Raw genomic sequence first — 27,167 nt, 5'->3', positions numbered from 1 at the left:
AGAGCTGGACACACAGTCTCAGAGTCCCCCAAAAGAGCAAATCCCAAAATATACGTCTACAGCATATATATCTCCTTTAGCATTATATCATGATGTACCACTGTTAAACGTGACTATGTATGCAAAAGCACATGACCAACCATAAAGACCTCTACATATTCCTATTATTATTATTATTCCTATTATTATTATTCACAAAGGACTTAGACAACTCTACAGCCATTGGATGTCAGGGGCAGAGCAAACAAAGCAATTCAGCAACTGTAACTTGCAGAGGTTATGAGGCCGCCCCCACCCAGTGCTGCATTTGGCTCCATCTGTAACACCAAGTGGCCCCCCTGGAAATTCCAACAGCCTCAGCTACAGTCACTCTGCCTGCTCACTGTGATCTCCCTCTCTCCCCGGCTCCTGCAGGGTGGAATGTCAGCGGAGTGGCAGGGAGCCTGCTCACCAAGGGGCTGGATGATTGCTTTGGAAACCCATCCCTCTACTGGAATTTAATAAAAACCACCCACCAGATGCAGGAGGAGGGGGGGCATTTGCTCTTTAAATGATGCTTTTCTTTAAGGGGGAAAAAATCTATCTGTGCCAGTAAGAGAAAGAAGAGAAAAAATCTAGTTATACAAAAATGGGAGAAAAAATGTTTTTAATTTGTAACTTTGCTAATTCCATTCCCCTTCTCCAGATTCTTTGATGGCTATCATTGCTGAGGGAATACATTTCAAATGCTTTCGCCTGAGCTCTGCCCAGGTTTTTCTACCAAAACTCTCATCACTCTCCTTCAAGTATCCCCCTTCCATGAAGTGATCGAGTCAGTGGATATTTTCTGGGTAATTCCAGGTGTTTTCTCACACTCGTGCTGTAGACGAGTGGTTCTCAACCTGGGGCAGTTTGCCAATATATCTGCAGACATTTTTGATTGTCACAATGGGAGGGGGGGGGAGCATTGCTACTGGTATCGGGTGGGTAGAATCTAGAGATATTGCTAAACATCCCACGATGTACAGTATAGCCGCCCATAAGAAGTTAGATGGCCCCAAATATCAACAGTGCCAAGGTTGAGAAACTGGTCAAGACTATGCCTGGATGTCCTCCCACTGTCCGCATGGAAATTCCGTCCATCCATCATTGTCTAGAGCTACATTGTCCAATAGAGTAGCCACTTATCACATGTGGCTATTGAACCCTGGAAATGTGGCCAGTCCCAACTGAGATGTGTTGTGTCAAATACTCATCAGCGTTCAAAGACTTAGCATGAAAAATGGAATGTTAAATGTTTCATTAATCATTTTTACATTGGTTACATGTTGAAATGATAATACTTTGGATATTCTGGGTTAAATAAAATACATTATTAGAATTAATTTTGCCTGTTTATTTTTACTTTATGTGGCTACCTGAAAATGTTAAATTACGTATGTTACAGATGAGAGAAATATAAAAATGATTCTTGTTGTTTTTCTTGTTGTCATAACTATGTTTTTAAAACCCAAGTATTTCATATTTCTATTAACACTGGTCTAGACCAGGGATTGGCAAACCTTTCTATAAAGGGCCAGACAGTAAATATTTTAAGCTTTGAGGGCCACATATTGCCTGTCACATATTTCTTCCTCCCCCTCTTCCTCTTCCTCCAACCTTATAAAAATATAAAAACCATGCCTCGCTCTGGGGCTGTATAAAAATAGGCCTTGCTTTAGATTTAGCCTATGGGCCAACCCATGGGGATCAATGAGCTACAGAAGCACCTTTCTCTCCTGTTCTTTCACTGTGAATTTGGGCTCCTCCACACCCTTCCTCCTATAAATTCTAGGGTCCCCATCTCAGCCCTTTCTAAGTCCATTGGCTCCTCGAGAGCTGATAACTGTCTTTCCCAAGCACAGGTCCTCCAGAGAGAATGGTTAGATGCCTCTCACCAGGCACGGCGCACCCAGGGAGTGAGGCTCCCAGACTGCCGCTGGTTCCCACGGCCTCCAGGACTTCCCATGTCTTCAGCTCCAAGTGGCGCTACCGGCAGACCCCGGCTCGGGGACTGAGCATGCGGAGTACTGACGAACAGCACCCAGCACTGTGCCGCGAGGGTGCTCCTCACATCATCATCATCATCATCATTCCTCTAGGAGTAACTGCTGAAATTATTAAAACGTGTTTCAGTTACAGAGATGAGAGAAATATAAAAATGATCCTTGTTATTTTTCTTGTTGTCATAACTCTGTTTTTAAAACCCAAGTATTTATGAATTGAATTATAAAGTCTATAGAATTATGGTCTACTGCTTCCAAAAATCTGATTGTTTTTCCAGGGAGTTATACACATGCATGAATGTGTATATGTTGGCAGCTCAAAATTAACAGAGTATTTTTTTAAGTTCTAAATTCCTCTCAAATGGGAACGAAGTGTTCTCCTGACCCTTCATACACTCCATATTACTGTCGACATCTGCAACTAATTGATGATCTATAAGTCAAAACTGTGACCAATGCAAAAAACCTTTAGCAAAGCTTGCCTGGGTTTGACTGACCCTTCTTAATGTATTTCAGATTAAGACTAAAACAAGCCACCTTTTAACTGTTCAACCGAGTACCGAACAGTGGCAGTGAATATTTATCAAACATCAAATAATAACATGATCAGATAAAGTGTTTACCAGTGAAAATCTAATTTAGAGCATTTTAAAGTTTTCATTTGGATTTTTTTAAACCCAGATATTTTTTAAAGGTATAGAGGAATGTATTGTCGGCATGCAATTTGACTGATTAAAGCAACCCTTTAAGTCAACAAATCAAATTATGACCATCTGAATATCTCTGTAGTAAAGGAATGACACTAAGGAACCACAGGAAGAGGCCACGTAGTATTTTAGTAGAGAATTTGGGCCCTGGCACAGACAGACCTGAGGCTGTGCCCTGGCTTTGCCGTTTACTCTCTGGACGACGCTGGGCGATTGCTCAACCTCCCTAAGCCTCTGTCCTTATCTTTGAAATGGGGATCATAGCAGCTTCCTTGCGAGGGAATTCTTGTGCGGATTAAATGTGATACCCTGGAAGGAAAGTGCTTGGCACACCGGGAACTCCGCTTCAAACCCGAGGAACAAAAAGGCTACCCAATGCAGAGTCCTGACAAGAAACAATATCATTTTTAAATTAAATTACATAAAGGTAATGGCTCGACAGCCTATCCGTGTGTTTACGGACTGGCCTCTCCTGTGTTCTTCAGGAGAATGGTGAAATAAATCTCCGCTCGGCTCACAGTGGAGCCAGCTACACAGAGTCGCCCATGTGAGAAGCAGCTTGTTGCAAATCAACAACCACATTCCAGCTTAGGGCTCATACGCAGCTATTTGCTTTCTTGGCCCAGTGTCTTAATTCTGGTGCCAGTCCTCCCCAGCTGCCAGTCAGGGCTACCTGTCACCAAATTTTAGTTTCATTCCCTCTGAAGAATGACGGCTTACCTCTTTGGGATCCCCCCAGGGCAGAGCCTCGATTTTCTGTGAGACCACCCTAATATCTCCAAATCTGGTAAAACCCGCCTAGCTGTTTTCCCGAAATGTGGTAAAGTCAAGCAAAGCAGCAGAAACTCCATTTCTAAAATACAATGTTGTTCATTTATGATCCAATTCCCCAAACAGGTTTTTTTTTTTTAAAGATATCTTTATTGATTTCAGAGAGAGGAAAGGAGAGGGAGAGAGAAACATCAATGATGAAAGAGTCCTCACTGCTCAGCTGCCTCCTGCATGCCCCTGACTGGGGACCGAGCCTGCAACCTGGGCGGCATGTGCCCTGACAAGGAATCGAACCATGACCTCCTGGATCCTAAGTCGATGCTCAACCGCTGAGCCACACCTGGCTGGGCTCCCCAAGCAGATTTGATGTGACAGATGTGTATGCATTTTAAAAGCATGAATAGCCTTGAGAATGATGACTACACTTCAGATTTTTTTCAGACATCTCTGTGTGTCTCAAGCTCCAGGTCAGGCATCTGCATAACTGTAGACATTTCCATCCACACTTAGGAGGAAGTTGTCCTCTCCCACCTGAAGTCACCAATAGGCTGGTCCAGCCTTGCTTCCATGATCAGGGTAAGATATGTTCCTGGGGCAATGAGTGTCAGTGGTGACACCCTCACTCCTGCTCCAGCCCAAGCATGTCCTGCAGCAGGGGAGGGAATGGTAGCCATTGACACAGTGCTTTCAAAATGCTTGGCAAGGTGCTTGGTGATTTGTATACATTATTTCATTTAATCCACAACAACCTTTGGAATAAGTCATTTTTCTACCCATTTAACAGCTGAGGAAGTTGAGGTTCAGGGAAGGTAAATTGCTTGCCTGAGGTCCTGTAGATCATAAGTGGCAGAATCCAACCCTAGTCTGCCCGAGGTGTTCATACTCAGACCACCACAGCAGGCCAGGAGAAGGGATGCCAGAGCTGTCCTCTGACGGCCACCTGTGTCAGGGTCACTGTGACTGGGTCTTTGTTCCAATGCTGAATGCACACGCACACTGCAGGGTGCAAGAGGAGCACGGCTGTTTTGTTGTGCTCCGAGTTAGACTCAGGGCCCCGGAGTCCTCCGCTCGGCTTGCATTCATTCGGAGCTGAGGGCTGGCCAGGCCTCAGAAGCCCAGGGCCGTCCATCACTCATGTCTCAGGTTTGCTCCTCGGAGAGCCGGAGTTGACCACAACTGCCTTGGCTCAGGTCCACTGTGAGGGAGTCACAAAACTGGCATTTAAGTCCGGAGCGGAAAAAACACCCCAAGCTTGTTCGTTTTTCTGACAGGTGCTGGAGCCCATGAAAGGTCAGATTCCAGCTCGCAGTCACATCCTGGCTTAGCCGGCTCTGGGCGCACAAAGGCCCGTCTGTCTCAGCGAGCGCGGGGAGTGGGGACCAGGCCAAGGGCTTACCATGGCCGCCTGATGGCCTGCGCCTGCTGATCCGGCCCTTCACGGGCATTGGCCTCAATGAAGCATTGGGAAGCCCAGCTGCCAGGGATGTGTGAAGCGGGCGGGGGAAGAAGAATGCAGGCTTTTTTCGGATGTGTGGTGGCAGGAGATATTAACCCCCCGGCAGCCCATGAATCCAGGCCCTGACGGCCAGCCTGCTGCGGCTCATTTGTAAAAGCCCTGGGACGCTTCTGTTTCATGTTCGAAGGCTCGCTGGGCTGGAGACCTGAGCGAGAGCTGTCCCTCCAAGGCCCAGCTAGGCTGCTGGGGAACGAAGGAGCTGCTTCTCTTTGCTGGTCAGCAGGGATAGCTCAGCACTGCGCGTCACTGGAACACAGGCTGTGTGTTGAAATGCACGTAGCCACAGGCTCTCGGTTGGGAGCGTTTGATTTTGCAGCCTTTGTGAAAACACCCCCCAATTCAAAATGGTTCTGAGGACCCACAGTCCTGCATTTTCAGATCCCCATCAGCAGCTGTAAGCTGAGGCTCTTCAACATCTCCAACTTCCTTACAAGACTGTCACTCCCAGCTCTCCAGCCTCCCTAATCATGTGATTTTCCCCCTTCCCCATAACTCTCCACCAAACTGTGATGCTGACGGAAGCCAAAAGGTATGGTGGCTGCTCCACGCCCCCCTTGTGAGGAAACATGGGAGATCTTGATCTTATAAGAATTTCATTTAAAAGCTTCTGTTAAATAATAAGCTCAGAGGACCAATGAAATTCTTTTTTTTAATGAAAGGGGGGATAATAAACTTGCTTATGGAATAAAAAACAGTTGCTTTGAAATAATTTGTCCCCACCAGTTGAGACTCTCACTCTGACAAGATCCTCAGTAAAAGAAAGCACAGCCTGGAAACCAGGGTCCTGGCCCCCGGTCCTGGCTGTGCCAGGGAGTTCTGGGTCAACACGTGCTCAAACCCAGGCCACAGGGACCCCAGTGGCGCAGTGAGCAGCAACAAGACACTGACTGTAAAGCTCTTCCTTTGGCCACTTTGTGTCCTAGATGTGTCCCCAGTCCCTAAAAGCCCCGTCTCTGCCACATTCAGTTGCAAAGATTCCATCTCATAAACTCTACCAATGGTTTGACTCAATGAACTTTTGCTAGCAGCCTCTGTGAAAAAGGCAAGGTGTCCTTGGGGCCTGTCCTGCAGCCACTCTGTCATTGAATCTCTCTATCTCTCATTGAGGAACACAAACACAATCCTAATAAGCATATTGATAGTCACACCTACTATGTGAATACATTGTGCTAAGCTCTTTCTCATCATGGTCATATGCTTCTCCCCCCCACTGTGTGAAGTAAATATGATTTATTCCATTCTATAGAAAAGGAGCCTGAGGTTCAGAGAGGCCCCCTAATGTGGCCGAGCCAGCACACAAACCGGCAAAAATCTGACACCAAAGTTCATGCTCTTAGCCACCACTGTGCAGTGCCTCTCATCCTAACTAGGGCTATTAGGAATAAATAATCCCCAATTATCTTTTGAAAGAGTATAGAAGAAAACACTTTGATCAAAACAACGATCATTTCATTGGGCTCTCTGTATGTGCCAGGCACTGCTAGAAGCTTTGTGTAAATCATAACATTCCTACAGGGTAGGTATTGGGTCCCCATTTTATATATCAGTAGTTTGATAGACATAAGAAGGCAAAAACCTGAGTTTGATCCTAGCATTAGAGGACCTGTCAGTACAGCTGGACTGTGTACACTATAAAATTGGCAGCATTCAAACACATCATTGCTCCATCGCTATTATTTATTATTATCAGAAATAATCACTGTGGCATTTACTGAGCCACATGCTTTAGTGTTGGCTCCCTTCCTGCTAGGTTTGTGGTCCCGATTTGGGGATGTCAGCTTTCAAAAAATGTGATTCCTGTGATTTCCCAGACTGCCTAGGGCTCCATGCATGTGTGTGCGCCCGTGTGTGTTTGCACATACCTGCTCTGGGTGTCTGTCACACTGCAGGGAGCTTTTCCTCATTTAAACAGCCAATTAAAACCCACTTTGACACTTAACGCATATCACTGCTTCTCGGCACTCGGCGGCCTTCCCAGCAGGCCTTTAATTTGATAAAGAGTTTCTATTAACAACTAACAGAGCCCCAGTAAGTTAATTAAGCCTCGTCCTTTATTTTGCTTTCAAGGTGTGCCCTCCTTGTAAAAGGCCCAAGGTTTGAGCTGGCAGATGACTTCAGACAATGTTCCATGCTTCAATGAGAAAAGTATGTCTGTCATGTCCTGGCAAGTTACACTTAAAGTCTCAATTTCAGCATCATGTCAGGCTTTAACGGAGGCCAGAAGCAGATGGAAAAAACCTCTGCACCCAATTGTATGGAAGCCAGAGTTAGCAATGGAAGATGAGTTTCCTCTGAGAGTATAATGCTGAAAGACGACCTGGCTGTCACAGCAAACCCCATTTATCCCATTTCTTTAAAGTAATCTGAGAGTCCAGATGGGTTGTATAAACAGGAGAGGAGGTTCCTGGGAGTTCACTAGCTTAATGAAGCCCGTATGTTTAACTCATGTAATAAGTATTTAATCATGCTGATGAAATTCATTTAAACTCAGCCACACACGCTGTTGCCGAAGCCCTGATAATGCCTTACATCACTCGGGCTAGCGGCGCTGGAGCAAGATAGGCGAGACAGAGTTGGTGACATTTCACATGGTAAATGGCTTTGGAGGGTGGGGCAGGGGCAGGATACTGAGCCCGGAGAGACTGACTTGTAGTCCATTGCATCTGGGTCTTTGAAGTTCGATTCTGCATCCGCCAGTGGTAAGGTGCTAAAAAACAGGCGACAACTCATCTGTCCTCTCTTCTTAATTTCTGAGTGGTCAATGCAGAGAAGATACATCAGTCGGGAAGCTTCCTGCTGCTAATAAAGAAAGCCTAACTCAACCAGGTTACACAATCTGGGATTTTTCTGAGTGCACGTAACTAGAAGTCCTGATACACGGTGCTGTCAGACCTGGCTAATTCAGCAGCTTGATTGCATCACCAACAACCCAAGTCCTTTCCCTGTGTCTTTTCTGCAATTCACGATATGCTCAGTTGTCTACAGGCCAGCTGCCCTCATGACCACAAGATAGCTGCCAGTACCACATTGCAGTGCAATATGAATTATTGCAGTCTGTCATGCCTAGTGGAAAAAAAGAAGCCACTCATTCCTTTAGTGATAAAGAAAACTTTTCTTAAAGTGCTAATCCCATTCCAGAATGTTTTTTGCTCATAAGTAGATTACTGACAGAGGGATGGGATCACCATGATTGATTTAGACTATTGATCCCAAAGTGTTGATAGGGCAATGTCAGCGTGGAGCCAGTGGACACCAGCCTGCAAGGCCTGATACTGTGCATCACTTTCCAACCCTCCATTTAGTGACCTCATGTTGGTAGCCTGAAATTGGCAATAATGAGCATATTTATACCACAGGAACTGGCAAACATTACATACAGGGCTTTTTTTCCCTGAAGAGCCAGTTGATAAACATTTATCAGTACATCAATGCAACAGAGTCATCTTCCTTAAGGCAGGATACCAAAATAAAACTGGGATTCTTTTAGCTAGAAAAAAACAATAACACAGGGAAATGGATTCAGAAAGAGCCTCCAATAATACCTGTGTGAGAAGGGCTCAGTTGTCCACTCATTCTTTCTAGAAAACACAGCACTTGGAGGCTGAGCAAGATTGAAACACCTTATAAAAGTGTGGGGAGAACCCAAAGTGGCTTATACCCTAAAAGAACTTGCTCAGGTAAGAAGCACTTGTTTTGTTGGTTGTCCCCATTTTTATGCCAAAATTGAAAAGATTCTCTAAGAAAGGTCTTAGTTTCCTTCTGGCTAAAATGGTTCTCCACACTTAATGAGTTTCACAACCACCTAGGAAAATCTGGTAAAATGGCAGACTCCTAGACAGTTTACCAGGTAATTGGTTCAGTGGGTCTGGCCTGGGGACCAGAAAGCTACACTGTCAACAGACATTGCCCTCCACCCCTCAGCGATTCTGATGCAAGTTGCCTGAAAAGCATTTCCATGAAGCAAAAGAAAATCTTCCACTTGGTGGTCTAACTCAGAGGTTGGCAGACAATAGCCCACAAACAGAAAGGCTTTTATATTTTTAAATGGTTTAAAAAAATCAAACAAAGAATACTGTTTTGTGATGTTAAAATAATGTCAAATTCAAATTTTAGTGTCCACAATAAAGTTTCATTGGAACACAGTCACACATTTGTTTATGTTGTTGTCTGGGGCTGCCTTCATGCTATAACGCAGAGTTGAGTAGTTACGACGGTGATCCTATGACCTGCAAAGCCTAAAATATTTACTATCTGGCCCTTTACAGAAAAAGTTTGCCAACTCCTGGCCTAACATGCTCCATTCAGCTGAAGAACCAATGAAATGGGAAAGACTTTGTCAATCCTCGAGCAGAGGGTTCCCAACTGGTTGAAGTACAAGCCACCAGCCACATCAAAGTCAGCCTGGGAACCAGCCTGCAGCTCCATTTCCTTTGGCTCAAGGACTAAAATGGCCAGGTGTCTTTCCCTTTTACTGTGAGAGAGCCCTAGATGGTATGGAGAGCAGGTAGTCACGTCTTTCTCAGTAATATGCTCCACTGCATACAAAATCAGAACCATCTTGCCATTCCATTATCCATGAGGCCTCTACTCTACACACCATTTTTCTTGCCCATGGTCGGATCGGTGGGAAGCGGATACAAATACATATGGCGCTTGGCTTCTGCCTTCCCGGCGCTCACACTTTAGCTGGAAGAAAATACAGAGAACCTCCAGGCAGGGCAAAAAACAGCAGTGGTTCCCCTTCAGGGGCTTTTCTCAAACATAGTCAGAAATGTATTCAACCATTGGCCATCCCAGGTTGGGGCTCTAAGAAGTCAGTGTCCTTCATGAGAAAGGGACCACAAAGGAGAGCTTCCAGGCCCACAGGTCTTTGACTAAGGAGTCTAGAAAGTTTCATTCAACGAGTATTTGCTGGCAGAATGTCCCTGATGAGAAGGACAGAGAGTGTGAATCCAACTAAGAAGGGAACTCAGAAGAGGGGCTGAACAGGGATCACAGAAGAACACACAGAGGAAAAGATATCTGAGAAGGTGTTAAAGGGGCGGACAGAGCATCAGACAAAAGACGCAGAAGCAAGAAGGTGTCTGATGGGTGAAAAGAATTGTGCATCTCCTGGTGGGGTTGGATGAGGGTGGTTAGGCTGAGAAGGCAGGTTGGGTCATGGTGCAGAGGGCCCTGAATGCCAGAGTCAGAAATTGGTTTTTTAATGCCATAGAAAAGGGGGAACAGTATTTTTAATATAAATTTTACTTTGAAATATAACATATACAAAACGGGGCACAAATCACAAGTGGATTTTCATAAAGTGAGCTTATCCGGGCAACTAGTAGTTCTATTCCCTGCCATACACCGATCTGCAAGAAGTCTCCCCACCCTAGTAGATAATTAATAGTAACAATGATCATGTGACTTACATTTATATAGAATGTTATAATTTATAAATCGTATGTACGTGCATTATTTACGCCTCTAAAATTATGGGATAGATATTATTACTATTGTCCTTGTTCTACAAAGCATAAATCAACAAGGTCATGTGAAGATTAGGTAGAAGACTTTGGACTCTACCTTATGTATCTTCACTTCATTAATGGTTCAGTCATTAAAATGATGCTATAGATACATATTTATTCACATAGAAACATGGTCAAATATATTATGGAGTTTAAAAAAAATAGGCTACAGGGACAGTCATATAAGATCTGGTGTATGAAAACATCATGAGGCATTAGAATATACAAGAGTCAGATCACCTGCATTCAAACCCTGACACTTACTATGTGACTGCTGTGGACTGAATATCTGTCTCCCCACAAAATTCATAGACTGAAGCCATAATCCCCAGTGCAACATAATCCCCAGTATTTGGAGGTGGGGTCTTTGGCAGGTAATTGGGATTAGATGGGGTCATGAGGGTGGGGCCCTCAGGATGAGATTAATGTCCTTGTAAAAAGAGAAAGAGATATGAGATCTCTCCCTCTCTCTTTCTATCTCTGTCTGTCTGTCTCTCTCTGTCTCTATTTCTCTCTCTTCCTCTCAGTATAAGCATATGAGCATTGGAGTCTCAGCTCTTCCAATTACTGGTCATGTGATCATCGATAATTACCAAGCTTCTTGAAGCTCAGTTTCCTCATCTACAAAAGTTGGAAAATAATACATTCCTGAAGGTTGTTGAGAAGACTCAATGAGATGATGTAAAGTACTTAGCGCCGTGCCTGACAGAGTATGTGCTCCAAAGTGGTAGCATACATTACTAATTGCCCACAAAATGACGTCACTGGGGAGCAGGGACACCTGAAACTCCCCACATCCCATGAGGCTGCAAAGCATCTCAGAGTCTTCAGCCACACTTGTGCTTAGCTCTGCTGATGGAAGAGGCTCATGTAGTCTGGTGGAGGCCACAAAAGCTACCAGAGACAGAGGGATGGCAGCCACCTGCAGCAGTCTGGCAAAGTCAAAGAACCAGCCTTGGCCTCCCTGAGCCCTGACATGTTCCGCTGCTGGCGGCGACATTTGGAGCTGAAACCCAATCGGCCTGGCTTATGTCAGTTCTCCTGAGTAGAACGCAGAGGGGCTGCTGTGGGGTGAGAGAGGGGATCTTGGTGCTGGACTGTCTACCCTTCCTCCCCTTCACCCCTCCCTCACGAGGGATAGCAGAGGGGAAGAGGCCTGCCCCCACAGGGTAGCTGTTCATTGCTTTTTGCTTGTGATTTTCTGTAGATGCCTCAACCTGGTAAATGCCCAAGCGTCCCCTGTGGGTTTGAGTGAGTGAAGACTCTTTGCCAAGGAACTCTGGCTTCCAAAGCTGGCGAGGCTGGGAGGAATTTCCCAACCTCCCCCCTGCTCTGTTCTTGGCTGTGCCTCTGCCATGTCCCAGAACCCGAGGACACCACTGCCCTGACGGGGCACAGAATGATGCGGGGCATGTGAGAATAACAGAGAGAGTTGGGTGCTCTTTTCTTGTTCTTTCTTTGACCTCCTGGAGCAAAGGGATGATTTTGGAAGGAGCTCAAGGTCAGTTCATTGTGCGGCACACACAGCGGGCTCAAGGCCCCAGCTGCCTGGTGGCAGCACAGAGAGGGCAGCTTTCATGACTGTTCTACTCTTATGGAAGGAAACCCCAACCCCTCGGTTTTCAGGCCAAGAAAGCAAGCTAAGATTTATGGATTCTTATAGAAGGAAAGAAGGAAGAAAGGAGGAAAAGATGGAGGGAGAGAAACACTTGATCTCATAGTCTTGAAACAGACCTGCAATACATAGACGGGCAGTAGATCCTGGCAACCAGCCAAGCCATGGCAAGCGTGAGGCTGGCGCTGTGGCTCAAGCACCAAAGAGCCAAGGATGCCAGCAAAATGCATGTGGCCACTGACCAACGCCATCATTCCCCCAGAGCAGGTGCAGAGGGGAGATGGGTAAATGGAGCCTCTTTGTCATCGTATCATTGTGCCCACGATGCTGTGAAACCCCTTTGTCCCAGCAGGAAGGGACAGAAAGAGGAGAAGGAAAGAGATGGCTGCTCACTCCGGACCCATAAATCACTGGAAGGGAGAGACCTTATCCTGTGACGTTGGAGGTTCTACCTGGCACCACCCTGATGGTGAACTGGTGAACCCAGATACCGTAAATCACCAGGGCTCTGCCAACAACCGCCCCACCCTCTGGCCTGGCGCAAAGGTGGTGGTTGTTTTGCTGGCACTGAGGCAGGTGTCTGCCTGCCCGTGGATGTGGGCCCATTCTGTGTTTTCCCTTGGGTGCCATGGGGAAGGGAGCAGAGTGGGTAGCTGTCCTGGGAACTTGGCCCGGTGGCCTGGCAGAGATGGAATGTCCTTGGCCAGCTCTTTGTGAGCAGTCAGAGACGGTCAGGAGATGAGTCTCATGATCAGATGATTTAGGCTTGCTGGAGTATTTTCCCCAGGTTTCAGAATCATCTGAGGTCACTTGAGTGTCCTTGCTGTCCTTGTTGGGTCCCTCAGGTAGCTCTCTGAGTTTTAATTGTTCAGCTTGTTTAGGTTGGATGGGGTTGGCCATGAGGTATATGCCTCAAAGTAGACTTAATAGTTTACCTCTTTGTCCCATCCATCAAGGAAGGCTGTACACAAAAAAGAACAGACGGGTTGCCAATAGCAGTTGTCCCCGCGCCCTAACATTCCAGGTGGGCTCCACGTAGCCCTGTCCCCAGCCTTCACCACCATCAGAATCACATCCACGCTCATACACCTGCAATGGCCCTTCCATGGCAAACACTTAATGCTACAAGGCCCTACTCAACAGTCCTGCCTTCTAGGAAACCTTCCTTGACATCTCTCCAACCCCACACCACCACATACTGGAGAACCAACAAGAGCCCTTCTTTCCTTCATTTGCTTAACAAATGGTTATTAAGCCCCTACTATGTGCCAAATGTTGTCGATAGGGATGCAATCTCTGCCTTCATAGAGCTTACTCTGCTATAGATTAGAGAGAGAGTAAATATAAATAAGATGGTCACACTTGACAAGTGCTTTAAAGGAAATAAGAAGATGAGAACACATAATGTGGATTAAAGTGGAGAAATTACCACATGTTGGACGATGGGAGAAGGCTACTTTGAGGAAATGATATTCACTGGAAGCTGAAAGATGAAACGGAGCTGGTGGCACATAACAGAGGAAGAGCACCCCAGGCAGAGGCCCCTGCGATTGGAGAGCAGGCAGATCACACGGGGCCAGGAGTCACAGGAAGGAGTCGGGCGCAGTCCATGCTCGGGCTCCTTTGATAATTTGTCATTTCACGCTATTTTGGCAGGTGTTCTGTTGTACTGTTCCCATTGGTCTTCTTCCCTACTTCCAAGCTGAGTGTGAGTCCTTTAAGGGCAGGCTTGTGCTTCGTTCATGGTTCATCTTTGGCAATAGCCCATTTAATGAATCGTGAATGAATGAAATGGCAGCACTTGGTCCCTGACCACCGGGTAGATTTCATACCTGTCTGCCCTCTCCCCTTTTCCTCCCCTTTCAAAGGTGATGAAGAAGCCCTTGTTGGCTCCACCTGCTGGAGCAAGGGGGTGCAGAGCCAAGTAGCCGGAGTAACTGACCTGACCTTTGTCCTGAGATAACCCTGGCACCTGAGACTCGAAGTCCCCAGGCCTGGAACTGCTGCTGGCTCTTGGTGCCTTTCAGCTGTGGGCAGTGCCAAAGGTTCTCCTGTAAGACTGAGCACCTTTTATGGCCTCAACCATTTCTTGAATGCATGCCTGAAACTCATGGTCAGTTCCCACTCAATGTTTGGGAATTTTTACCATACACGATATCTGATAAAAACATATCAAGTGATACATGTTCATCAATAGATGATTCAATCTGTGGCAACAAGCATTGGACATGTGTACACTTTTCTATTTCAATCCAACACATTTTTCCATGTCAGGCACAGAGATGCTAAGAACAAGCCCTTGCCTTCAGAGAGCTTACTGTCTGGTGAGGCAAAAAACAAAAAACAAAAAAACAACAACCTGTAAGCAAGGAAATGCTAGAAAATATTTTAATTGCTATGATGTAGAAAGATTCTGGAAAGTGAAGGAGTTGGAATCGCTACTGAATGCTGCTTTGGTGTTGGGGAAGGACTTCCACTCTCAGGGGTTAATGATGGTACCTTTCGTGGAGGCGAAATACAAAGGGAGGAGTAGATTTTGTGGGAAATTCATCATGTTTTAAATAAGCTGAGTTTGACATGCTTGGGACCAGACTTAGACTTGGGCAACTGGGTCCCTGCCCTGGGCCCCAAGCTTTGGGAACCCATTCTAGCCCTTCCTGACCCCACTTTCCATGAGACAATGAGAAGCCTGTGGGACCAAGGGAATGTGCCCACCTAGATCCAGTGAAGTCTCCTAGACCTTGCTCCAAATAACTGGAGCCTGGGAATTCCCGGCCCAAGCAGTCCCAGCCTGTGACCTCCCCCCAGGTTCATCCTCTCAAGCCTGGCCAAGTGCACGCTGCTGCTCCTGGGCAGTGGCCAAGTGGCAGCCCTTTGGTGGGGTATGGAGATGCAGCTTGGATGTGGGTTGTCCATGCACATTCACGTGTGTAAGCACATATGTGTGTGGGACAGGGGAGGGGTTTGGAAGAGAAGCAGCCTCCATTTCTCTCCCACCAATATTAAAGGCAGGCCTGCAGGTAACCTACAGATTATTTCTTAGTGTTCTGAAGTCTTCTCTTTTCTAGACTAGTTACAATATCTGCAATACCTCCCCACCCAAGTTGCTCTGACTTGGTTTCCAGACCTCCAGACCCCCCCCCCATCATCTTGGTTACCCCTTTTTGAATTGACTCTACATTTTGCATAACTAGGAATTTGGATACCTGTTGCCCAAGCTCCATAATTGGGGACAATTGGGGAATATGGATATCCTAAATCCCCCCCCCCCCCAAACATTGATGGATGTAGATAGAGGTGACTCAGGGATTATGTCAGTGGGTGGGAGGGGGTGCTACCTGAGGAGGGGTTTGGAGCTGCCAAGCTATGACTCAGAGGAGCAGGTAATGAGCAAAGAAGAGAGAGGACGGGAAGTTGAGAGCAAGCATCTCAAAAGACTCCAGAAAAGTCAAAGACACACCTAAATGTCCCATAGGCAGCATCAAAGACAAGGGCAGGGCCCACATCTCCTTCAAGCCCGTGCTCCTCACCCCGGCTCCTCACTGTCTTCCTTTTGTCTCTTTCATGCAAATCAGTAGGTCTCCCTCCCCCTTGCCCTCTGCTCCTTACAGTGCGTATCCTAGGGAGCAACAGCCACCCGGGTTATCTTCTCTGCTTCTGGCCTCTCATCATCTCATCATCTTTTTAATAATCTCATCTGAAAACATCTGTCTCTTAATTTCTCCCTCCTCCAGCACTTTCTTCCCTCCCTCCCTCCCACACCACCCCCCCCTCTTTCTTGGAAACCTTATTATTACTTTATAGAACACTAGGGGATAGATAGCCTGGAAAACACGCACTGTAAAGTAAGCATATATGGCTGTGTCTCCGAATTATCCAGATCTAGTCCAGCTGTGCAGCCTCACAAGTCCAGCTGTTCACTGGTGCACAGCCCAACAGCTTTGCGATGTGGGGACAGGCTTAAAAGTTACCCTGTTCCTGGTCAGGAGCTTCCTGAGCACAGTTCACCTTATACCACGGTGATGAACTGAGCACAGCCCTAGTAGATCACCCCAGCCTAGTCCCCTGGCGAGCCTAGTCCCCTGGCGAGCCCAGTCGGGAGCACCGCACCAGCCGCGGCTGGAGCAGATATTAATTCCAGTCCATCAGGAGCCGCCTGACATCGGTGTCCCCGTGGTGTTTCATAAGCCCCGACAGCTCCTCACCATTGTTTTGGGGAAAGCCGGGCTCCTCTCGCTTCCCCACCCCACTGCTTCCCTGGAATTGAACACTCTCTCCCCATTTCGAATCTTGTCCCAGACGAAGGAGGGGAAATGACTGCACATATCAAAAAAGGGCAAGTGTGGCCTGAAAGAAAAGGGTGCTCCATCTGCGTTTCGCAAGAGCCCTTCCCAGTTCCTTGCAATTAGCTTGTTTTGTGCTCCTCTCAGGTGGGGCGAGCCCAGGATCACTCTGTCAACAGCTCTATGTATAGCAGGAGCCCGGGGACCCGGCCTTCACCCGGCCCCGAGCCTGCAGGGCGCTCGCTAACCCCAGGCTCAGCTGTGAGAATCAATCACCTCCTTCCAGGGCTCATCATTCAGCAGCTGCGGGGCCTCAGCTATTTTTATCGCCCCAGGAAGCCGCTGGCCAAGGACGTGCTGGGCTACCTTCGGGAGGTGTTGCTGCAGAAATGAGCTGCGGGTTGTCAGGGCAGCTGAGCCTCTGCCTCAAGGTTAAATCCAAAGTGCCGGCCTGGAACAGAAGAGCACTTGAGCTTCCTCTGCTTTGCAAGAGTGAAAGCACCCGGCGGCTTTGGCTGGGGAAGCAGATGCTCCAAGGAGAGCTGGGGGCCAGGGACACCGTGGGAGGACTTGGGGTGAGAGGGAGCAAAAAATCGGGTGCACATGAGTGTGCAAGTGCCTGGGTTTCTCCTACGCAAACAGGGATATCAGAAATCATAACATACCCGGCAGCTGGCCTCAATCACCTGTGTGTCCCAGCCAAGGAACGCCCATCTCGCTGCCTTCCCATCAACAACCAACACTCATGGGGCACCTTCTAAGTGCCAGGCCCTGCACTGGGCCTGGGGACCCAGGGTCTGCCGTGGGGTTGTCCAGAGTCTAGAGAGGCCAAGTTAAACAGAGCATCAACAAACCCACGAGGGCCCCTTGCTTCCCAGCCTAGCCTGAGTTTACAACCATCTTCCTGTTTGGTTCCCAAGGGAGCAACCTGTGTGGTGTAAGAGCGGGTGACGCAAAGCATTTATATTTGTAAAGGTCCATCCGATACCCTACACAAGTCCCCTTCAGCACAATTCTCTGAGGTAAGTCAGTATTTTTAGCCTGTTTAAAAATAGTCTGAACGGCCAGAGTCTGGGCAGCCTGTGCTCAGGCGTGCTTTCCTCACAAAGTGGGAAAAGCAGAATTCACCAGACACGTCCCACCAGAGCGGAGGGTGGGAGAAGTCTCGGGTTCCGTGGCTCTCCCATCTCCGGAAAGGAAAGAAGGGAATCTGGAAAGGACAGGGGAGCTATAAGACTCCGTGTGTGTGTGCTCCCATGGCTTTAGGGAGAGGGAGAGCAGGCCCATGAAACAGTCTACTGCAGGGACGAGGGGATGTGGTAGCTGAGGCCCCTGACCCCGTCCACGCTCCAATGAGGGAGAAAGAATGAGTTTGGTGGGCCCAGAGACCCAGTTCCCTGCTGAGCTGGGGAGAAGACTGGTCTGCCCAAAGCCACCCAGGCCTGTTGAGGAGTAGCTGGGGGGAGTGGCTGAGGGCACCGTATCCAAGATGGAATGAGGGCTCCCCCAGGGAATACTCTATCCCCAGAGCAGGAGGCAGGGGGTGAGGACCTGTTTGGATTACAGGAGCCAGTGGGCATCCCTGCTGGGGCAGGGCAGCAGGACCAGAGGTCCTGAGAGGTCTGTTGATGGTCCGACCCTAAGGCCCTGCAGTCCAGCCAAGCCAAGAACTCCCTCAGTGCCCCAGGCTCCCTGTGGCTGTGACTGACCAGACACTTAACTGCCCTGAAATAGTCTCTCCCACAGCCAACGCCAAATTAGCAAATCATTTAAAGAATAAAGTCACTTGACACTCTCACTTACAGCTGGGGAGTGTGTAAATTGACATAACCTCTCTGAAGGACAATTTGGCCATTAGTATCGAACCTTAAAAATATTCACACCCCTTGAGCTGATCATTTCTGCTTTATATATTTCCCCAAAGTAAAGAATGCCCAACAATAGCAGAAAAGTGAAATAAATAACAGTGCGTCTCTTTAATGAAAGACTGTTATTACATACTTAATGAGATGGGAAAGTGCTAAAAATGCAATGTTCAATTAAAAAGGGCAAACAGAATAAAGACTGTTTATAGCGTATGATCCCAAGATTTTTATATTATAACAGAAGAGAAGTCCTTGTTTAAGAAAATTCCTTCCCCAAAAAAGTCCATCAGGCACTTGTATTAGAAGGGAGGCCTTAAAGGTCAGTTGCTAACGGGTGCAAAGCGACGGGAGAAGTTTGGGGCCTAAGGTGGAGAGGGTGGGGAGAAGGGGGTATAGAACCGAAAGAGGAGCGAGGGGCCGGGAGATTCTGCAGCTCACGTTATCAGATCTGTGGAAGGGAACCTATTTCCCTGCAAACTGAGGCAGTTACAGTTGCTGGAAGGATATACTCAACCACTGTCTCCTGATTTCTTTGCCTTCCTTTGGTCTCTGTTTATATGTATCGCCTAAAAGCTGTAAGGAAAACATCATCCCATGCTGGTTTTTGTCTTTGCATATCTTTCCCCTTCTTATAACAGAGCAGAAGCTTACACTGCCAAATCAGTTCTCTTTTTTCCGTCCTTCTATTGAAGGGAAATTCTGCACAGAGTAAGTAGAGATGAAGAGACAAACTAGCCATATGCCCATTGCATCTTTGGCTGGACAAAGCAGATATTTCTGCCTTAGACAATAATATACATTCATATTGTCATACTTAGAATTTTTCTACCACTGCCTATGTGGGGACCTGAAAATGCCTTACTGCCCAGCCATGAATTCTCAAAACCATTTTGAGGAAAAAGAGAAGAAGCTGGGGAAAATTATTTGCTGCATTCTTTCTCTGGATGGTGCCCTCATATTTTTTGACTGTGGCCAATTTAGGCTTGGCAGAAGTCCCCACAGCTTGTTCCAGAAGAAAAATAAAATAAAACAAAACAAAACTTAGTAATAATAAAAAAATTTAGAGGAACAAGAGGCCATATTCACTTGACAAAAACATTATAAACATATATACATGATTTTACACTAAATTATTTCTGTTATATATAATACCTATTTCTCATGATATGTATATATTTTATAATATGTATTATTTTATAATATGTACATTTTTATATTGCAATATATTTTATAATATGAAACAATGCTTTCTTCAAAAGTTTAGTAGTGCTTAATAATTCTTAGTAGACTTCAGGAACTCCTTTGGGAGTTCACAGTAATGAAAGTTTGTAGAATTGGGCATCATTTTCATGAAAGAAATTGGCATTTTGGATTTCATGATCCCCTCTTGGACCTTCCATGGGCCTTGGACAACAACTCAAGCTGTGTTTTCCTGGAAGGCAACAAAATAGGCACTTTGAGCATAGACCCTTTTCACTGGGAAACTGTCCCAGCACAGCCGGGCTCACACTGGCAGGACACAGGGATGCATTCTGATCACAGTTTTTCTCTTTGGGTCCTCAGAGGATTCAAACTCTCGGGTGCTTTTGCCCAACCAAGGATCTTGGGGTGGTGGAGTGAAAAGCAGTGGAGAGCCCGGACAGGGAAAATAGTTAGTTTGCCAATTTCTTCCTCAAATGCCCAAGCTCTTCTCCTGGGGTCTCTGGTCAGGATATTGAGCACTGAGTCAGGAGAGCAGCACAGAGAAACGGAGGGGTGGAGTCTAAAAAAAGGTGAAACCGTGCTCACTGGAAGGCCTGATAGAGAGAAAAAGATGAGATAAATGAAGGCGACAGGTGCAGGCTCAGAGGCCACCGCACATCACGAAGGCCAAAGTCAGGGAACGATCAGCCGTCCTAATCACTGAATGGTTAAAACTGATCTTCACGAGCCAGGGACACACGGCGCACAACAAACGGAACTGCGAAGGGGCTTCAGTCCCCGGGGGCCTGGCAAACTTCTACCTCCTTTCTTTTCTCTTCCTTCTAGAATTTGGTTTGGATGTAGGCTTCTCTTGGATTCAATGGAATCCCAGGCCTCTAAGAAAAGAGTTTCAGAGAGGGCTCACTAACCCTTGTTAATGCTACTACAATCAACCCCAGTGGAGAGGACTCCTTTCTTTCATATCTCTCTAAAGTTTGGGGCTATTTAAGAACACCAAATTCTGTCACATATAACTTAAGACTCACAGTAGCACTAACCCTCTCTCTGTTTTCACAGATGAGGACACTGAGGCTCAGAGAGGCTGAGAAGTGAGTTTAGGGATGCACAGGAAATAAGTGGCAGAGGCAGGCCTGGCACTGAGCTCTAATTCCAGAGACTGAACTTATCCTTCGGCAGGGTGGACGCCTCCTCTGGGTCATCAAGCACAGTCCTTGGACATCCCTTGGGGATATGAAAAGAAGGGCAGCATGGAGATGTGGAAGGGCTGGAGGAAGCAACGGGGTTGGAAGGTCATGAGCAACCGTAAATGAGTATGTTCAACCAGCGAGTGAATGGCAGGCACCCCCTGTGGCCCCGTCCCCATGCCAAATGCTGCGGAGAGCACCAAGGAACCAGAGGAGGTGGACCTTTAGTCACATTAGCGAGGCCAGATAAGTGAGGTCAGAGGGCAGATAAAGGGGTGGTCATTATGGGGCTCAGTAGGGGAATCTCAGGACTGGGGGTGGGAAGGGAGTGTAGCCTGGTGAGGAAATGCATGGGGTCAGGGTTAACACTGGGCATGCTGTGGTGAGTACAGTTCACGGAAAACATGCCACTGTTCACCTTAACAAACAATTTAGACTTTTTAAGTGACCCTTGCATCCAGGCTGGGGCACAGATTTCTTTTCTTGAGTGAAGAGAAATGGCCTGTAGGTGGACTTCCAGGCCCAGGGCTGATTTTATTTGTATTACAAAAGTATAAACATCAGAACTTTTTTTTAAATTGATTTTTAGAGAGAGAGGAAGGTAAAAGGAGAGAGGGAGAGAAACATTAATATGAGAGCAAAACATCAATCAGCTGCCTCCTGCACCCTCCCCACCCAGGATCCAGCCTGCAACCAGGCATGTGCCCTGACCAGGAACCAAACTGGCTACCTTTCAGTGCAGAGGATGACACCCAACCAACTGGGCCACACAGGCCGGCGCCGGAACATTTTTAAGATAGCAAATTAAAATAAAGAAACACAATGATACTGGGGGTGGGGGAGGCAGGCTGTGTGGAGGGATTGAACAAAAATGAAAAGACAAAAAAGAGAAAGAACTCATGGACAGGACAACAGTGTGGCGATTGTGGGGGAGGTTTGGGGGAGCAGAGGTAGAAGAGGATACAGGGGGGATAAATGGCGATGGAAAAAGCAAAATAAAATACAAAAGAAACACAATGAGCCCCTGATGCAACTCAACACACAAGGTCACGAAGCTTCTCAATGCAAGGTCTACTGTTCTCTGTCCCAGGCATTCAGTCCCCGAAACAGCTGCGCCAGGCCCCTGCCCCCTTGAGCACTCTGGGTTCTCTGTGCTGCACACTCCAAGTGACCTGTCACTCATCCTCCCGAGGTCCTGGCTCCTCGGGACGTGCCCTGGCGTAGAATGCAGCTTTTCCTAAGGTGGGTGTCACTCTGGCTTTTGCTGTCTTCCCTTGTAGTTAAATATCCACCTCTGTGAAATTAAGTGATTTGGTGGATGCTCTCCCACTTTTTATATTCTACAAGGAGTGGGCACTGTCCCCGTGCTCTGAAAACCCTGTGAACTTGGGCTAGCCTTGCCTGCAGGCCAGTGGAAAGGCCTAGATGGAACTAAGGCTGACGGAAAGGGGTTGGCCGAGCCCCAAAGAAAATAAAATGATTCGACCCCAAGGAGGCAGACGGTCCTGATTCCGGGCACACAAGGTGAACGCCGAATGGAAATCCAACTGCTGCAGAGAGTGATTACTCAGATGGAGCAAATGTGCTGTGAAATCAGCCCTTGGAAAATCATCTGGAGTTCATCTTAGTGAAATCCAAAAACAATAACGGACTCCCCGGCCACTCCAGAGGGAGCCTCAGGAGCTCCCCTCATCAGAAGCCCGGAAAGCCGCGGCAGGAGCTAGGCCTTGGGTCTCGACTCTGCTCTTGTTTATTTACAAGCCTGCTTTTCTTTCCCACCTCAGTTCATGCCTCAGCTTTGCTCCCCGGGGAGCTCAAGGCATCCATCACGCCTCTCACTGGGCGCCACAGAGACACAGATGAAAAAGAGAGACAGTTAACACTGTGCCTGCCTCCCCGGCCCAGAGCCTGGGCCCAGGGTCCCTGCTCCAGCGTGGGAGGTGGGCACACCTAAGACCTTCCTCTGGGCCACTGCAACAGACACCAGATGAGAGGCGCATCAGAGGGAGATGCTGAGATGTCCTAGAAAATAGAAGGACTTTTGGTTGGGCTTTGCCTGTCACAATGCACATTCTTAAATGTCAGAAAAGCACTTCTGGTCCCTGGTCCCTGATCCCCGGAGCCTATTTCATTCTTGCACAGGCCTGAGCTCATCTGCATTCCTGAGGCACCAGGAGCCAGCCCAGGGAAGCTTGCATCACTACCAGCCAGGAGAGCCAGAAGGCCTGTTGGTGGGAATGTGTGCAGCGTAATTGCTGTGATGGGTCCCACAGATGAGGTTGGAGCTCTGAGGGACTTAGGGATTAGTTGCCTTGGGATGGGCAGGCTTTTAATATCACAAAAGATAGCATGAAATGGGGGACTTTCCTGAGGACGGATGGCTCCTGTTCTCAAACCTCACATCTCCCAGACACCCTCCCACTCTGGGCCTGTGATCTCACTTGGAAAATTCAGAGTCCGGCTGAAGCAAGGAGCTGGAGGGAGCCATGGGAAGGAGCAGGAATGTTTGTAAGCTGCTTAGCAGATGAAAGTGACAAGGCGTCAGGTTTTCCAAGCTGGTTTCCAAAGCATCCTGTTAATGGCTCTTCCAGAAAGCTCATCTCTTAACAACATGAAGGAGTTTTGGTTCCCAACTTTTTCTGCCACAGCATAAAGATGATGACATTTATGTGGGCAACACACTCCCATGGACCAGCCCGTACTGATGCCCAATTCCCAGCACACGACCTATCCTCCACCCTTCCTCTCCCACCCACAGAAGCAAATTGCAATAAAAGTGAGTGTGGGAGGGCTTTGTTATGGGGTGATCTAGAAGCCACTCTAGTTTTTTTAAAAAATTAGTGAACAAGCCTTTCACACACTTCGATACTTTACTGGAAGGGACAGACGACAGTTGTCCATGCACAGTCTTGTTGGGACGGTGATGGGGAAGGAGAGCCGGAACTGCGTCAAGCTTCCTGAGCGTTTGTGTTTGACTCAGGGTCTGGGGTGGGGGCCTGGCCATCATTCCAGGCCGTGTCCGCAGCCTCTCAGAAGTGGTAGCCCATGGCCGGTGCGCCCACTACAGGAGCATTTTAGCTTTCTGCACTCCTGTTGTAGACTGAGAATTTCCATGTCTAGCAGGGGCTGGGGTAACTAAAGTATAATTACATGATCAAGATGATGATCTCATGGCCCCAAAAAAGACATGAGACCCAGCTTCTGGGCCATTTGAGAAAGTAGATGAGACTGAGGAAGGTGGGCTGGCGATGAGGGCCTTTGGACTTTGAGAGGAACCAGAGGGGAAAACATGGGGAAATGACGCCTATAAGAAGAATTCCCAGGAACTGGGGTGGAAGGACTCAGCAGATTCTAGAATCTGCTGTCCTTATTCTATATCCTGGGTCTCCAGCAAGCTGATAACTTCTTTCCCTGTCTTTCGTGCCTCTAACAGAGAATGCAACCGAAAGTATGTGTTTCAGGGCAGCGACTCAAGCTAGCAGCAACCACACCACACACGACCGAGCCCTACTTCTCACACGAGAGCCAGAGGTTCTTGGACGAACTATCACTTGGGAGGCCGCTGCCCACACCCAGTGAAGGCTGCTGCAAGCCTCCAGGCAGGCCCAGAGTTCTCTCAAGCTAACTGGGTATTTAGATGTGACTGAAACCAAAATGGATATTCCACAGAAAGCCTAAATACGTGTCCCTCTCTTTGAAATACCTCTCAAATCCTCTGAGCAGAAGTCAGGGCGTATGTATACCAAATTAGAAACTGGGAGCTATAGGCATTAACAATAATATAAACTGCCTTAGTTTGTCTAATTTGCAGCATCAGGGTCCTGGCCCCTGGCCCTTACTGACCTTGGGTAGGAGACATCAATGTTTTTATCTTAGTTTCATTTTCGTTCATTCTGCAAACATTTAAGTGTCGTCAACATAACACACACAGCCCTGCTCTCATGGAGCTGCCCTTCTGGTAGAGACCGACAAGAGGCCAATATAGAAACATCAATTGGCTGCTCCAAGACAGTAAGGAATTTTGTCCCCCCAGACCCCAGAAGAGTCTTTGGCAATTGATAGGTTCTCAACAAATGAGCATGTTAGTAACCATGGAAAAGTGTCAGAGCTCTACGTGTGATGGGCAGAATGAAAGTGCTGAGCTAGAGAGGGGCCAGGGAAACACCTGCAAATGCAGCTGCTGGGAGGTCAGATCTGTAAGTCACTGCTCATGGGCGCGTGGCCTTCCATGACTGATCAGCGCATGGCTGTTACGTGGGAGAGCTAGAGCTGCTGTAGCAAATGCTACGGGCTGGGAGGCTAGACGTCCAAGATCAAGGTGTCGGCAGGGTTGCTTCCTTCTGAGGCCCTGCGGGAAGATTTGTTCCAGCCCCTCTCCTTGGCTTGTAGATGGCCATCTTCTCTTGTGTCCGTTCACACCATCTTCCCTCTGTATGTGTCTCTGTGTCCAAATTTCTCCTTCTTATAAGGACACCAGTCGTACTGGACTAGGGCCTCCCCAAAAGATTTCATTTTAACTTGATTACTTTGATAAAGATCCTATCTCCACATGAGGCCACACCCTGAGGTCCTGGGGGTTAGGACTACGACATGTGAATGTTGGGGTGGATGCGATTCAACCCATAAGTAAGTGTTTCATAAATGTTATTAATGATATTTTGACGATGACAATAAAATCAATAACAAAGTAGAAACAAAAAACAACAAAATAAGGCCATTGATAATAAAGTTAAATCTTTTGCCTCATTAGCTCAAAATCTTTCAGTAGCTCCATGTGGCCTAGGAGATGAAGACCAGGTCCCTGGCCTGACAGTCAGGAGCTTCCATGATAAGTCTTCATCTTTTCCAGCCTCCCGCCCCATCCAGCAAAGTCTCCCAGCCTTCGCTCAGTCTCTCCCGGCACCTCTGCCTGGACTGTGCCTCCCCTGGAAAGCCCTTTTGTCTCCTCTCTGTTTACCAGCTTCAACCTACCCTCAGAAGCCCAGCTCCAGGCTCTGCTCCCTCAGAGGGCATTTTCTAAGCTGGTTTACTGGTGAGTGGCCAAGCACAAGCAAGGGGACTGGGAAGAATGAAGGGACTGTTCCTGCTGTTGCTGGAAGCAGGGACCCGCAAGAGCAGGAAGCCACACCATCCTGCGCCTCTACAGGAGCTGTGGCTTTAGAGGGTCCAGCCAAACCAGAATCGCAGCAAGAAGGGAGGAAGCAGAGGGAGCACGTCAGGCCTCACTCGCCTCCTGCCCTCCCATGTCCTGCCTGTGGCTCCATTGGCAAGCCCAACTGGAAGCTGGGGGCAAGGGACTGGTCAATGTGGTCTAGAGCGGTCTGTCCCAAGGCACCCAGCAGAAAAGAGAGGGGCTCTGGGGGTGCATAGCAGGCAGACAGACTCATCAGCACACATGCTGTCCCATCTATCATGCCCTCCTCCGAACCCACAATGCATTACCTGGACCACTTATGTGACCTGTAGCCAAATAGAGTCACCCTGGCTGGTGACCTCAGTTTCCAAGTGTATGGCTGTCACTAAGACTAAAGTATAAGCCCAAAAGCAGAGAGCATGTCAGATGCTTCCTCTGTGCTCTTCCTACTCCCCTCCTCCCCCCTCCCCTCCCCCCGCCCCCCAGCCCTGAGTACAGAGCTAGGCTTGTAGTACGTGCTTAGTAAATCAGTGTTGAATACAAGCTGGGGTTTTGGATGAGGCGTGGGTGGGATCGTACAAATGCACACTGAAAAATCACCGGCTCTGGAAGAACAATTGTCAGGCCCATTTCCTGCTGCAGATGGAGCCAGGAGACGCTCAGGGCTTGGCAATCTGACAGCTGAGGAGCAGCCAGGGAATTTAGCAGGAGACAGAGAAAATGAGCCCTGCGGGTCTGGCTCAGCCCCATCAAAAGCAGACTCAGGGCAGAGTCTCTTCCCAGATTGGGGGCCAGTGTGGGGTGGGGGGCTGGCTCTGTTTGCTGGGTCTGCTGTGAGCCAGAGTGTGGGGGAGTCAGGGAGGAGGCGCAGTCAGGGAGGAGGCAGCATCGTTTTTTTGGAAGCTGATGGCTCAGCCTGAGGTCAGCTGCTTAAGGGCATAGAAATTGCCAGCTGAAGGGAGAGCACTGATATATCAGTTGTGGCTCTTGCCATGCCCTAGCCTCTGGTGGAAACTGTCTGCCCTTGACCTAGGCTGCTTTGGGGCCAGCAGAGGGCACCTGCCTCCATGGCAACCTGTCCACAGGCCAGTCACTGACATGTGATGGTCATTGTGGTTCTCACCTTGATGCCCTTCCCACCCTAGAGGACCTTCCAGGTCACTTCATTTCCCTTTCCAAGGAATGAACATGTGACTCAACTCTAGCCAATGAAATTTTAAAGAAGTCTGCTGGGGATTTCTAGGAAAAGAGAAAATGACAACGACCATCTCCCTTATTTCTCTGAATGCTGTGTCAGTGAGATCCTACGACTGGGCTGCCATCTTGCACCACCAGCTGCACTGAGGCTACAA

General features: G+C 47.9%; 1 protein-coding gene across 1 annotated transcript in view; it reads right to left on the bottom strand.

Moving 5' to 3' along the window:
- Window positions 1-7,110: 7,110 nt before the first annotated feature.
- The window catches only part of SLC38A6 (solute carrier family 38 member 6), a 96,900-nt gene continuing 76,843 nt past the window's right edge, over window positions 7,111-27,167 (bottom strand). Inside the window, exon 16 of the mRNA XM_081115941.1 lies at window positions 7,111-7,768. Coding sequence (XP_080972067.1) covers window positions 7,745-7,768 — 24 coding nt within the window. The 3' untranslated portion in view covers window positions 7,111-7,744. The remainder of the gene's footprint in view (window positions 7,769-27,167) is intronic.

Source organism: Miniopterus schreibersii, assembly GCF_964146895.1.
Source record: "Miniopterus schreibersii genome assembly, chromosome: 1".
Lineage (NCBI taxonomy): Eukaryota > Metazoa > Chordata > Mammalia > Chiroptera > Miniopteridae > Miniopterus > Miniopterus schreibersii.
The sequence above is the reverse complement of the archived record's forward strand: the minus strand, read 5'-3'. Positions and strand labels throughout refer to the sequence as shown.